Below are 13,755 nucleotides of genomic sequence, written 5' to 3' on the forward strand. Positions count from 1 at the left end.
CGGGGACTTCGCCTTGCCGAAAAGAGATTGCACGCTGCCGTCTGACCCCGGGATGCTGAGTCGGGTGAACAGTCCCGATGTAACGCTGTTAGCTGGGCAAGGCGCAACAGTCGTCCCGCGCCGAACATGAGTTACCCCGGCGCTGATCCACTTCCACAGCCGCCGTCGTTGATATTCAGTCTAGTCCATCCCCAACCGAGACTTGGGGGAGGCTGAGCAGCTGTCAATTTGACGTTTAAGCTTCCTTGCAACGCCAATAAGCCCTAGGAACTACTACACGCGAGTGGAACGAAAACAGTTCCGAATCCTAGGGCAAGCCCAGGTCTTCGGACATGGGCGCCGCCAAATAGACGCTGCCGGGGTCCGCATTTCCCGTTTCTCCGCATCCTCCATCTTGCTCCTTCTTCTTTGGATGCTTGACAGCACACCGGCACGACGACAGCGTTCAACGACGCCGCCGCAGGAGCCGTCACAGGAACCGCACACCCCGTTACCAGCTCACCGGATCCAAAAAGGAGCCTTGCGAACCGGTCAGGGCTTGGTCAAGGTTATTTGATGCTGCCCAAGAGGGAAGATCTTTCTAACTACACCCCTTGGATTACTCTTGATTCGTGAAGCACAGCACATACCCCGTGCGCTGTGCTGGAAATGAACGCCAAGCTCACAATTTGCCAGCTGTTCTTGTCAGGCAGAAAAGTAAAGCGGTTTGGTAAGCAAGATATGCAAATTGTTCCCGGAACTTTTGAAAAGTAGTTGTCATCACGAGACAAGAGACGAGGCACTACTGAGAACTATGCGCCGCGCAGGCCTTTCTCTCTTGGCCAATTTTGCTCATGCATCCGAAGTCACCAACAAGTGTACACGCATCGTCACCCAAAGGCATAATCAAGCATAACTTCTCTAGCCCGTGAAACACGAGACCAACAAGAGAATGAAGAAAGAAAAAGGTTAAGATCGAGAAAGACCCTTCCTAGTATTTGACAAGTCGGAGAGGGAGGAGGACAAAAAGTTAAGAAATCCTTCCTCATGCGTAAGGTATGGACGGAAAAGATCCGAAATGCCCGAACGAAACGAACGTGCGCCTGCGCCGCCGTTTTGTCTGCTTCTGGAGCTTCGCCTCTGCTAGTCGTCACAGTCGTCAGCCCAGCAGAATCCGAACTTGTCAAGGACGAGCTGACGCCGCAAGCCTACCGGAACACCGAAGGGGGAGGAGGGAAGGTGAGCTCACCGAAACAGCCCCCCTAAAACGACGACGACGACGACGATGACGGCCCGCCGGCACGGTAAGTCATCATCCGGCTCCAACGTCCTCTGGGGGACAGGAATCTGACCGCGGATGCCGTGGGCCCGGGTTGTTCCTCTCAGACAAAGAAAGGGCCGTTCTTCTCCACGTCCAGTAAGTCGTAGCTTGGTGACACCGACACCGACACGGTGAGCGTAGTGTCGTTGAAGGATGAACAGAGTTGGGCCAGGTGTGTTTCTCATGCAAGACCGCCGCTTCGCTGGTCCGTTTGCCGGAGCCGACGGTTGATGGAGAGACTCCTCCTCCTCGTCGACATCAGATCTGCCCTGAATGAAGCCCCTGGCCAGCATCGGGGTCATGGAACCTACGGATCGCCCACAAGAAAAGGGATGTTTGGGGTCATGGAAGCAACGGAGGACTTTAACAATTTTGCGCATGAGGAAAAGCCTGGTTTTCACCATAAGAAAAGTCAAAAGCTCGTATATATTTCCCATGACGATACTGAACTGAAAAACAACTGATCTAACGCCCGTGGTTAGACGGACTATCCCCCGAGTTTAAACGTCTTCTGATGCTCTCGACGAAAGACACCCCCTTCCTCGAATTATACACACCGCCGAATCGGGTTGTAAGGTCGGGGGCTCTGCGTTTGAATCAAAAGGGGGGCGTCGTCTCAAATAATTCCACGCTGACCGGTCTGTGCCGCGGTTGTCTGCTCAAACTTTTCCCATCCTAACACTGCGCACAAGTGTATTCTCGCACCAAAAGAAAAAACGCCTTTGCTCTGTGCTGTCCATCTTGTCTAGGTCTCTGTCTCTCTCTCTAGACCTCTGTAGTGAATCTAAACGCGTGACTCTCTAGCAGGCTGCTCGACGCGACGTAGCTGAAGCCTCCGAACGGGTCGTCCTCCTTACCCGACAACGCGCTCCAGTGGTCTTTGGAGGTTACCACAGGGCTCAGCGACAGGTCGGTGAACTCGGGCGCAAAGTTCTCGGCCAGCTCTGGGTCGGTGATCAACGGATGGATAGGGGGCTCGACCTCTCTGGCGGCAAGCTTCTTCCAGTCGATCTTGCGGAAGAAGCGGTGGCCCTTCATGATCTGCAGGTCCTTGGGCATGTTGGCGCCCAGGCGCTTCTTGGGATCCTTCTTGAGGAGGCGCGTCAAGAGGTCCTTCGCATCCGGGCTGAGGAAGTAAGGCATGACGAGCTTCTGCTTGACAATGTTCTGCTGGATCTTAGCGTGGTTTCCGCCGCGGAATGGCGGGTTGCCCGTCATCAGATCGAAGCCAAGCGCGCCAAAGGACCACCAGTCGACGGCCTTGCCGTACTTCTGCCCATTAATCACCTCGGGGGCCATGTACTCCACGGTGCCAAGCATGGAGTTGCAGTGATCCTCGGAGGGGTCGACGGCAACCTTGGACAGACCAAAATCGGTGAGCAGTAGATGACCCTCGGCATCTAGCAGACAGTTCTCCGGCTTCAGGTCGCGGTACACAACGCCAATGCTGCTGTGCAGGTAGGAGATGGCCAGAAGCATCTCCGCCATGTAGAAGGCCGCGACGGGTTCGGCGAACATCTTTTCCATGTTGAGGTGCGTGAAAAGCTCGCCGCCCTGTCCGTATTCGAGGATCAAGTACAGCTTCTCATGATCCTGGAAGGCGTAGTACAGGTTGACAACAAAGGGGTGTCGGTTGACCGACTCGAGGATCTGACGCTCCGTTTTGGTCTGCTCAATGAGCTTCTTGTGCACCGTCAGGGACGCCTTCTTGAACTGCTTCTGGGCGTAGAGACGCCCGGTGTTGCGCTGCTTCACCAACAGTACAGTTCCATACGTGCCCTTGCCCAGGCAGCGCAGAGGCTCAAAGTCGCCAGCCGTCATCTTGCGCGCAGGCGCGTTGCCGCCCTCGATGGGAATGATGTTGCCGGTGCGCTCGCGCACGCTCTCGTCGACATAGTCGTGCGTCAAGTTGATCTCATAGCTCGTGGAGCCGCTCTCAGAGCGCTCGCTGCCGGCCTCACTCTGGGTCCCGTCGTTGCTTCCGGTGCGGCTCATGGCAGCGCTGCGGATGCCCAAGCCGTTCTCGCCGTGGCCGTTGCGAGTAACGACGGTGCTCATGGTGCTTGTGCGAGAGGAGGTGTCGAGGCTGAGGGGCTCCATCTGCATGCGGAGCTTGGCGATGCCGGACACGGCCGGGGAAGAGGCGCCGCGCATGACGGGGCTGCAGTTGGCGCTGACGACGTCGTCGATGCGGCCGGGGCGAGCGGCGCGCTTCGACTTGACGGAGAGAGGGGGGGTAGCGCAGACAGCGCCGACACCATAGTCGTCGTCCTCGTCGCCGGAGGTGACGGGGGTGTTTTGGAAGCCGCGCACCGTGCTGAGTGCGGGCGTCGCCTTGGCAATCATGGTTCCGGTGGTTTTGAGGGTTTTTTATGGAGGTCGCTCCTTGTAGTAGTGAATATTGCCCGTAAACGAGGGGCGCGCGGGGGCTCTCCGCTCGCGCCCGAAAGTGGCGGTGGTCTTCACTTTCGTGGGTTGTTTAAATGGGAAGCACAAGGAGCGTGCCTCGTCGTCGCTCGGGATCAGCGCGCGGCTCGGATTCGTAGTTTCGCTGGGTCTTCTTGTGGCTCGGATATCGCATCTGACGGCGGAAGAATGAGCAGGAGTTGTCGTAAGAATCTTTCTTATTATGCATTGGGTGGCGGTCGGTTTCTGGGTAAGTGTGGTGAATGTGGGAAATGGTTGTCTTCACCAAAATGGTGGTGTTGAAGGGAGGAAAAGGGAAAGGAGGAAAGTCGAAACAGGGCCTGGCGGGATAAATTCAAGAAAATTCAGCCCGCCTTGCCCGCCCGCCCATGCTGCCCGTCCAGGCCTTTCCTCACCCGAGCCTGGGGTCTGGAGGGGAGAATGGGACGGGACAGGCCACCACTGCAGACAAAGTACCCTGTCCTGCGGCGCTTCCCCTGTAACCAGGTACCTGCCCACAGGTGGTTCCCGCACGGAAGCCAACCAACCACGACAGGTCCAGTCAGCCGGCGAGTGACTTTTCGCCCTTCACATGGGCGCCCGCGCTGGGTCTTCAATTTCGGGCCTTGTCATTGGGCAGGCGCGGCAGGCGCAGGGGCTAGCACCTTCTTGCCCTGCTCGACTCAGCCCAAACATGTATTCTGGGTTTCTTTTTTCCTTTCTTCTTTGGTTTTTTTTCCCATCGCCGCGGGGCTTTGACATTTCAGGCTTGTTCCTGCTTGCATCTAAATGCCACCATTTTAATTCGCTACCAGCCCCTTCTGCAGTCTCACCTCTGCCGCCTGTCGATGCACTCCAGGCCTCAGGTACCTGCCTATCCATACCAGATACCTGCCTGCCTCATCTGTATTCAAGCCCGGGTAGCAGCGGGGATCAGCATGTCACCCTCCACTGCTATTGCCGCAAGCGGTGGACGGCGTCAGCGGAGCGGGAAGGTCCCAATCTGTGAATCGCTGCATGCCTGATGTGACAGTCAAGGGGACCACTGGCTTGCGGTCTTGTGGTGCTCTGTTGTTGGAGGCTTTACAAGAGGCACACACAAACACCACCACCTGACCGTTGCGTTACCCGGTTGTGGAGGCTGGTCGGGAATCCTTCGAAAAACCGGGCCTCGCCTTGCCTGGCCCCCTCTAAATGGTGCGGAAATTGGGAGCGAAGAAGGGGCTCGACGAGGATGATGACGTCCGCGGATTGTCACCGACTTGTGGGGTGCCCCGTGCCTGGGTGGTCTGACAACGGTCTTGTTCATACAAACCCGTACATAATAGCGTCTGCGGCCGCTAATTTTGCCTGAAATTTGCTATTTTTATGCGCTGCCGTCTCCCTGCCCTGCCCATTAAGGCACTTCAAGGGGGAAAACAGGAGGAAACACTAACAAGGCCGTCGGGAATGTTTGCTGGCGCGCAAGACCGTCTGAACAAAGGAGACCCCGAGGCGCGCATCGAGGAGAGAAGAAATGAGAGTTTGAGGCATGTCTCGGAGAGAGCGACGCTTCAGAAACATGGGAATGCGAGATGCGACACTGGCCCGAGATGAGATGCCGTCCAGTCTTAGTCAGGTCGCGCAAAGGGCATGGTCCGGACTCCGCCAAAGCGTTCCTCACTGCCAATAGATGCAACCTGAATTCTTGCGACTCAGCTTCTCTCAGCGTGTTGCATCGAAATGTTTGGCCTCGCAGGATCCAGCTCGCTAAATGAGGCGGATCCAGGATTCAGCTGAGAGTGCAAGAAATGCAAACAGCATCCATCACATCACACACAAACACATGTTCGTCGCAGCAACAAAGCAACCACCACGCTCACGAACTTCTCCACTGGTTCCCACTGAATAAGCTGCTGTGATTTCCCGCTATCAACCCTGTTGAAACTTGGAAGACGAACGCTTCTCCAGAGTCACATGGCCGATTAAATAAGCAACCAAACTACAACTCTCCCAAATGCCGTCACTTTTTTTTGGTCTCTTTATGCTCCTTTGCATAATTACACCGGAAGCTCAGTTCGCCTCGACGTTCGTTCTGTAATGCGTCTCGAGACTGAACCTCGCAAAGGGGCTCCTCTGTCTCAACCGCTTGCTGAACCGGAAGAAGATCCACGGCGTTATGCAGAACACAGCCGCCAGTCCCGCAAGAACCGTCCCGGCATAGTTGGCATTCAATGCGCCGTACATGTCGTGGGCCACGAGCGGCATCAGACCCGACGCGACCGCCCTCACCAGGGCCAGCCCCGAGAAAGCCGACGCCGAGTACAGCAGGTAGGAATCCGCGAGGTACCCGCTCAGCGTGTGGCTCGTCTCGTTGGCGGCGAATCCGACGAGAACAAGTGACATCGTGGGCACGATCCAGTGGACGCCTCCGACGAGAGGCGGGATGGTCCACGCGAACCATGCCAGTCCGATGGCCTGGGCGGGTGCTGCGAAGGCGAAGCCCATGATCTTGTCTTCCCTGAACGAAACAGTCAGCTTGTTTTTCCCCTCGTCAATGACTGAAATCGATGCGGAATCTCACGGTTGGACGGGGACTTGCTTGCGCTGACAGTCCCGAACGACCTTCATATCCCAAAGACGAGGTAGGAAGGTGAAGAGAACCCCCACGGCGATGGCCAGGAATGGCAGCGAGGCTTGCGTCTTGGTGAAGCCGAGTGAGACGTAGACTATCGTGAGCGCCTCCGTGAACAGATAGATCATGCTCCAGGACGACGCCGAGATGAGGGCGACCATGATGACCAGGGGCTCAGTGAGCAATATCCTCGCCGGCCTGACGACGCTGATCTGCACCAGAGCTCTCCAGTCGGGCGCCTCGTCCGGGTTGTGCCAACTCAATTCCTGGACCTCCGTCTCTCTTCCAATATCCCGGATGATGCGGCCTAGCAACAGGCTGGGCCTGCTCTCCCTGATCCCGAAGAGAGCAAGGGACAGAGCTCCGGTGACGATGGCCGCGCTGTTGAAGATCCACCGCCAGCCGAGGGCGTCTGAGATGTAAGCGGCGTAGACGGGCCCCATGCACAGCCCGATCACGGCCCCGGTGTTCCACAGGACGATGATCCAGACCCGGCGCTTGGTGTTGAACATGTCTTCCACGCTGCCGGCGATGACCACGGATGGGACGGCGGATGCGAGACCTGCGACGAAGCGGCCGATGTAGACCGCCGAGGATGAACGCGATACGCCCGTGAGGAGGCAGGAAAAGCAGAATGCGGCGCAGGATACGAGGTAGGGTATCCGGCGGCCGTAGAGCTCCGAGAATGGAGGTATCAAGAAGCCTGCGACGGCTTGGCCAAGCTGATACCTGTTTCTCATGAGTCTACCAGCGCGCTGCACGAGGCCTCTCAGACTTACATGAGGGTGAAGCCAACCAATGATGCTTGGCGACTGAGTTCATACTCTGGCCCAGCTTCAGCAGCCGCCACGGCCTGTGCAGGAATAAGTTTAGCATGTCTCTAATTGGATTCCTATCCCGCTTCGAATCCGCTGGCTCTTGGAAATGAAAACATCGCGCTCCAGTGCAGAGAATTAACAACATAGCGGAGGATTCTGCCTCAAGGCAAATGGCTACGCCGTCGGGTCCTGCCGATCTGCGGGCCGCTTCTGTTTATGACGGGGTAAAATTTGGGCGTGACATACTCCTGTTGTGCTTATGACGGTGCTGACCGATGTCAGTTCGGGCTATACTACGATTTATATAACAACGGGCAGCCTTACGTGTAGAACTCAAAGAAGATGATGATCACGGTGTCGAACGCCTTTCTGGAGAGAGTCCAATTCCGGGGATGCGTCTTGCAGTCTCGTTTCCAATTGATGAGCCCATCGGTTTGTCTCTCAACACCGTAGTGTGCGAGAATGGCGGATTCGTCGGTTTCCCGGACGGCAAGCTTGCTCTTCTCGACAACGAGCTCTTCAGAGCTGGAGGTCTCGACGATGGCCATCGTACTCGGTGGACGGTTCGAAAGGAGACCCGGATGGCATCAGATAGCGACGAAGAGTTAAACGAGCACGAGAAGCCGATCAGAGAAGAATATAGATGCTGGATTTTGCAGAAGGACATCAATGCCCTACGTGGATTATATGAGAGGGCCTTTTACATCAGCTAGGTACTGACGATACCCCCAGACAGGCGTCTCACTCGCATGTACCGTCCTAAACCAGAATCCAACTTTCCAGCTCGCCTAGAAAACAGAAACCGCCTCGGATCTAGAGTATGGCAACCCATCGAGATACCAGCACTGGACTCGAGCCTTCTCGCGCCTCTTGCCTCTTGCCCATTGTCCATTCTTTTTGGAGGCTATTGAAAGGATTGCATGCTGCATGTGAGACCTTTGATGGTTACATCTGCCATAAGCACTTAGGATGCTGGCCGCTGGGTCTGCCGTCCAATCGGGCCACAACCTCCTGGCCGTTCTTGCGATCTACACGGACCAGGCCAGAGTCGAGTCCGAGCCTGGAGGCTAGCGTGACAGCGCCTTTTTGGGTAGATCTATCTCGCGAATTGAGCCTTTTCGGGAGCTAAGCCTCCCCCTGTATTCCTGGAGGATTATTCAGCTAAGGTGTGTTTGTTGGCGAGTTGATAGGTCACTGAACGAGGGAGGTGATCGGTGTTGAGATTATTGTAAGTCTGCCTGTGTTATGTGCTGACGGCGGTGTGATGAATACCCCGGCCCGAGCCGGATATCGCGAATGATGGAGGAGTTTATTTACCTAGTGTGACCCTCAAAGAAGGGAGGCCGATCTCAACTGTGATGTGAACTTGAGATATGCAGTATCGACTTGTCGACTAGCCCCTGGTTCAGTTGTTGCATCTGTCGTCCAGAATCGTACGTCTGCGAGAGCATTTCAAGTCTAGGCCCAAAGCCATGCCGAGCGATGAGGAAACCCCAGTGCTCTGGGGCTCGCCCGCGCAAACCGGCGCGGCCTTCGATTTCCGAAGTAAGTCCCAGCCGTGGTCCAGCCGGGGAGGGGGGATTTGACCCGGTTCTTACGCTGTCACTGTAGGCGACGTGGTCACGACTCCATCCCAAGGCATGCTCTTGGCTATCGCTCGCACGACCCTCCATGACGATGTCTACGGCGAGGATTCAACAACGAGAAACTTCGAGGAGGAAATGGCCAAGACGTGTGGCCATGAAAGCGCCGCTTTCGTCCTATCGGGTACCATGGCGAACCAGCTTGCCATGCGCTCACTGCTGCACCAGCCGCCGCATGCCGTCCTCGCCGACGCCAGCGCGCACATCATACATTGGGAGGCCGGTGGCGTAGCGCACTTGTCGGGTGCGATGGTTCAAGGGATTCGTCCGCTGAATTGTCTTTACCTTACACTCGAGGACATCAAGAAGCATGCTGTCTTGACGGATGACGTACACAAATGCCCCACGCGGGTCGTCAGCATCGAGAATACCAGTTCCGGGGTGGTTATACCCCTGGCGGAGTTACAGAGAATCAAAGCGTGGGCTTCGATGCATGGTGTTGCCGTCCACATGGATGGAGCCCGTCTCTGGGAGGCTGTATCAGCAGGTGCGGGCGCGTTGGACGACTTTGGCAAGTGCTGTGACGTCTTGACGCTCGATTTTAGCAAAAACCTCGGTGCTCCTATGGGTGCCATGGTGTTGGGCCCATCCGAGTTGATCCGCAGACTGAAGCGAATCCGGAAGAGTATTGGAGGTGGCATGAGACAGGCAGGTGTTCTCGCGGCGGCAGCGCGACAAGCGGTTGCTGAGAATTTTGGGTTGGGAAACAGAGATACCAAACGGGTCTTGAGGAACAGTCGTGTTCTGGCAGAGAGGGTTGGGAGGATGTGGATGGAGAGAGGGGGGAGATTACTAAAGCCTGTCGAGACCAACATGGCCTGGGTGGATCTCAAGAGCTGCAACATAGAAGTTAGGGAATGGAATGATCTCGGGAAAAGGAACGGAATCAAGCTCGACGGGAAGAGGGTTGTGCTGCATCATCAGATTGATGAGATGGCCATGGAGCGACTGGCTACAGTGATGAATACAGCCCTTGGTCATGTTGCAGACGGGGGAAATGTGAGTGGTACTCCCAGAGCTCGGCTGTGAGCTGTGTAATATCTAGAATTCCAATGGGTTTGAGGAAATTTCGAAATGGCTTCGATGTCTTGGTCTGCACTTGCACGAGACAATCGTTGAGCTGGAGCGAAGTGAACATGAAGGAGCATAAGCCGGCCCCACTCCCGTTGATATCCGATGCATGCCCAAACGCGACCTGTCAGCTTACCTAATCCGAAATTTTCCAGTGCAGCTGGCGCGACTGTAACCTTTGCATGGAGCTCTCTATCTTGGAAGGCAACCAGCTACCTATCACCACCCAGAGACGATCACCTTCAGGCTGCCATTGGCGGCAGTTATCTCGTTCGCTCAACTTCTCGTTCGCTCAACTTCTCGTTCTTTGAATCTCTGTCATTGTTTGATACTCTACCTATTTTCGCAGCTGATTCCTGGGGCCGCGACAGCCCCCGTCCCGCCCAAGATGATGCATCCGTCGCGACAGGCCTACGTGGAGGAGGCGATGGACGAGGACAGAGGAATCGCGCTCGAGGACATTCCCGTCGACCATGACTACGAGATCCCTTCTGCGGCGTCCGGCGTGGCGCCTGAGAAAGCCTCCGCCGTTCTGGCGCAGATGGAGAGGAAAAAGCTGGCCGCTAGCATCGCGGTGCCTACCGACGACAACCGAGTGCGCGCGAGGCTCAGAGAGCTGGGCGAACCCATAACACTATTCGGAGAGGGCAAGCCTGAACGACGAGACCGTTTGAGGAACCTACTTGCTATTCAAAAGGAGATGGACGATGTCGATGTCGAGATGCAGGAGGCTGGAGAAGAAGACGCGGACGACCAAGACGAAGAATTCTATACCCCGGGAGGCCCAGCACTGTTACAAGCACGTATCGATATCGTTAAATACTCGCTCCCCAGAGCGAGAAGACGAGTCCAGTTTCAAAAAGCAGAGTCGACAATCCCCTTGCGCACGCACGTCAAGTTCCGAAAACAGATTAAGGAGAAGTTGGAGGGCTTCGAGCTTCAGGGCAGTCAAACAGCTGGCGACCGAAATGTCAGCATGACGAGGTTATCACCCAATGGAGAGATTGTCGCGGTGGGCAACTGGGGAGGAGGTCTGAAACTCATCGAGGTGCCCAGCCTGGAGCAGAAGATGAACCTGCGAGGACATACCAACAAGATCAGCGGTCTCTCATGGTATCCGGGCTCCACGCTGCCCGAATCCAATGTGTCTCCCAGCACTGTCAACCTCGCGTCTGGAGGAGCCGAAGGTGTGGTGCATTTGTGGGGACTTGAGCAAGACACACCGCTGTCGACGCTCTCTGGTCATAGTGCTCGCGTATCCCGTGTCGAGTTCCATCCCTCTGGAAGGTATGTGGCATCTGCCTCAGATGACACGACATGGAGACTCTGGGACGTGGAGACTACCGCGGAGCTGCTGCTCCAGGAAGGCCATTCGAGAGGTGTTTATGCAGTGAGCTTCAACGCGGATGGCTCCCTTTTGGCCAGCGCCGGCCTGGACAGCATTGGTCGCATCTGGGACTTGAGATCAGGACGGACAGTCATGATTCTGGACGAGCACATCCAGCCGATATACGCCCTCGACTGGGGATCGGATGGACACCGAGTGCTGTCAGGATCGGCAGACGGCTGGGTCAAGTGTTGGGACGTTCGGAAGGTTCAGAGAACGGCAAACCTGGGAGCTCACGCAAAGGCCGTGTCTGATCTCAGGTGGTTCAAGGGAACGGACGACCCGATTGATGGGCATCCACCGGGGGTTGACGAGAGCGGTGCGCAGCAGCCCAAGAAGGCCGGCACATTTTTCGTATCTGGTGGATTTGATGCCAAGGTCAAGATCTTCTCGGCGGACAACTGGGGAGTCATCCAGACTCTAAGTGGACATGCCGGTCCGGTTTCCAGTGTGGACGTGAGCAGAGACGGAAAGTGGATTGTCAGTGGAGGGCATGACCGGACGGTGAAGCTCTGGGGTCGCAATGACGGCGAGGAAATCTAGACAGGCCACCCGGCAGGTTGCGAAAATAGAGGCCCAATAGAATAACGAGATACCCATGCATCAAAATAAAGGCAAGGAGCTTCAGTGACCGCAGGTTCTTAAACTGGACTAAGAGAGCCACTGCGACAGCAATGCACGGGCCAAGTCAAGGGTCTTAAGTGGCTACCCAAGGTCACGTGGAAGTCAAATTCGCGATTAGATAACGCGACTCAAACAGGACCCAAAATCCACTACTCCTGCAAGGCCAAGGTACTACATCATCCAACTCCATCTCGAACTTTGCGACAGCGCGCGCCACCTTCCCATGACCAATTTATCTTTTTGCACAACGCCAATCGCCGAAACAAAATCCCCTTAGCACAACCGCGGCGATGGCCAGCATCGATCGCTATCGGCCGTCAAGAGAGGCCTATCAGCCGCCTACTCTCCCTCCTGGTCCTCCGCGGCCAGATCGGCAGTCGAGATCTCCTGCGCGTCGCCTGGACGTTCCGCCAGCCGTTCCATCTCCTCCGACACACTCTTCGCGAACCTCACCGCCTCGACCGCTTTCACAACGAGATGCGCGATCGCCACAGCGCTCAAGGGCGCAAAGCCCGTCTGGGCCCCCACCCAATCAGTGGTACTTCACTAACGACGAGGCACTGAGCACGCCGAGCGTTTTGGATGGAATTTCCCCGGCGGAAGAACGACTTCGACGCGCAAAAGGTGTTAACTTCATCTACCAAGCCGGCGTCCTGCTCGATCTGCCCCAGATCACTCTTTGGGTTGCAGGCGTCTTCTTCCATCGATTCTACATGCGATACAGTATGGTTGAGGAGAAGGGCGGCATTCACCATTATGTGAGATATTTCCGCTGCTCCCTTTGCTTCCGTTACGATCCAGCTCGGGTCTGACGAGTGTCAGACGCAGACGTCCCTTCCCAGATCCAAGCGAGGAACTCAGAAAGCCCAAGCCGAACCAGAACTAACAGACTCGGTCGAACAGAACATTGCTGCTACAGCTCTCTTCCTTGCGAACAAGACAGAAGAGAATTGCCGTAAAACGAAAGAAATCATCATTACCGTTGCAAAAGTCGCGCAGAAGAACCCGAAGCTCATGATTGATGAAATGAGCAAGGAATACTGGCGCTGGAGGGACAGCATCCTGGCATACGAAGAACTTATGCTGGAGCTGCTTACTTTTGACCTCATGGTCGACAATCCCTACCAGCGGCTATTCGAACTGCTGGGCCAGCTCGACATTGTCCACAATAAGCACTTGCGCCAGTCGGCATGGGCCTGGTGCAACGACGCCTGCCTCACCTCGATCCCTCTCCTGCTTGAGGCTCGCGATGTAGCCATCTGCGCCATATTCTTTGCTAGTGTGCACACTAAGAATAAGATTGAAGACGTCAACGGCGAACCGTGGTGGAAGGCCCTGAAGGGCAACGAGAGGAAATGCACTCGTGCAATTGATATCATGCAACAATTCTATACGGAGAACCCGCTTAGGAAGCAGAACCCATCTCTGCCATCGCCGGCCTTCGACCTGGAGAACACGAGACAGCCGAGAGACCCCATGAGCCAGGACGCGCTTTCATCGACGGCAGGTACGCCCTTCGAACTTGACAGGGGGACGCAAAGTCCCAGGGCTCGCATCAATGGCCGCGACGATGTCACCAACACCGAATCTGGATCACAGGCTACTCTCAAGGAGCCGGAAAGAGCGAATGGTAACGGCGCCGTATCTCCAGGCAAGAGGAAGGAAGTTGAGTCTGACTCTGAGGGTCGGGACCAGAAGCGCGCGAGACTATCCGATGAGGATGAGGGAGAAGTCCTGGATTAGAATACCGGGACAGAACGAGGATCATCAATTTGAATATTGTAATTATTTAGGGACCCGGCGTTTGGGAGGTCCATCGATCTTCACGGCATGCGGACTGGCGGTCGAAAGGCAATTAACCATGGGTGCGGCATCACCCTAGTATATCATAT

The 13,755-nt window shown here is 55.9% G+C and overlaps 4 protein-coding genes across 4 annotated transcripts; 2 read left to right on the forward strand and 2 right to left on the reverse strand.

Moving 5' to 3' along the window:
* Positions 1–2,065: 2,065 nt before the first annotated feature.
* On the reverse strand, positions 2,066–3,646 carry psk1 (Serine/threonine-protein kinase psk1; the record flags this gene model as incomplete). Its single annotated transcript, XM_037316029.1, has 1 exon — positions 2,066–3,646. The coding sequence occupies one exon, from the start codon at positions 3,644–3,646 to the stop codon at positions 2,066–2,068; it is 1,581 nt and encodes a 526-aa protein (XP_037185619.1).
* Positions 3,647–5,758: 2,112 nt separating this feature from the next.
* Positions 5,759–7,686, reverse strand: CGCA056_v000769 (putative transporter; the record flags this gene model as incomplete). The annotated part of the gene is made up of 5 exons (XM_037316030.1): positions 5,759–6,206; positions 6,270–7,049; positions 7,100–7,173; positions 7,385–7,406; positions 7,463–7,686. The coding sequence occupies 5 exons, from the start codon at positions 7,684–7,686 to the stop codon at positions 5,759–5,761; spliced, it is 1,548 nt and encodes a 515-aa protein (XP_037185620.1).
* Positions 7,687–8,610: 924 nt separating this feature from the next.
* On the forward strand, positions 8,611–11,782 carry TOXG (Alanine racemase TOXG; the record flags this gene model as incomplete). Its single annotated transcript, XM_037316031.1, has 3 exons — positions 8,611–8,683; positions 8,750–9,780; positions 10,202–11,782. 3 exons carry the CDS (start codon positions 8,611–8,613, stop codon positions 11,780–11,782), a joined length of 2,685 nt encoding a protein of 894 aa, XP_037184567.1.
* A 371-nt stretch (positions 11,783–12,153) lies between these two features.
* On the forward strand, positions 12,154–13,606 carry pch1 (Cyclin pch1; the record flags this gene model as incomplete). Its single annotated transcript, XM_037316032.1, has 2 exons — positions 12,154–12,621; positions 12,686–13,606. 2 exons carry the CDS (start codon positions 12,154–12,156, stop codon positions 13,604–13,606), a joined length of 1,389 nt encoding a protein of 462 aa, XP_037184566.1.
* Positions 13,607–13,755: the final 149 nt, after the last annotated feature.

Source organism: Colletotrichum aenigma (assembly GCF_013390185.1).
Source record: "Colletotrichum aenigma strain Cg56 chromosome Unknown KSG_Cg56_contig01, whole genome shotgun sequence".
NCBI classification, from domain to species: domain Eukaryota; kingdom Fungi; phylum Ascomycota; class Sordariomycetes; order Glomerellales; family Glomerellaceae; genus Colletotrichum; species Colletotrichum aenigma.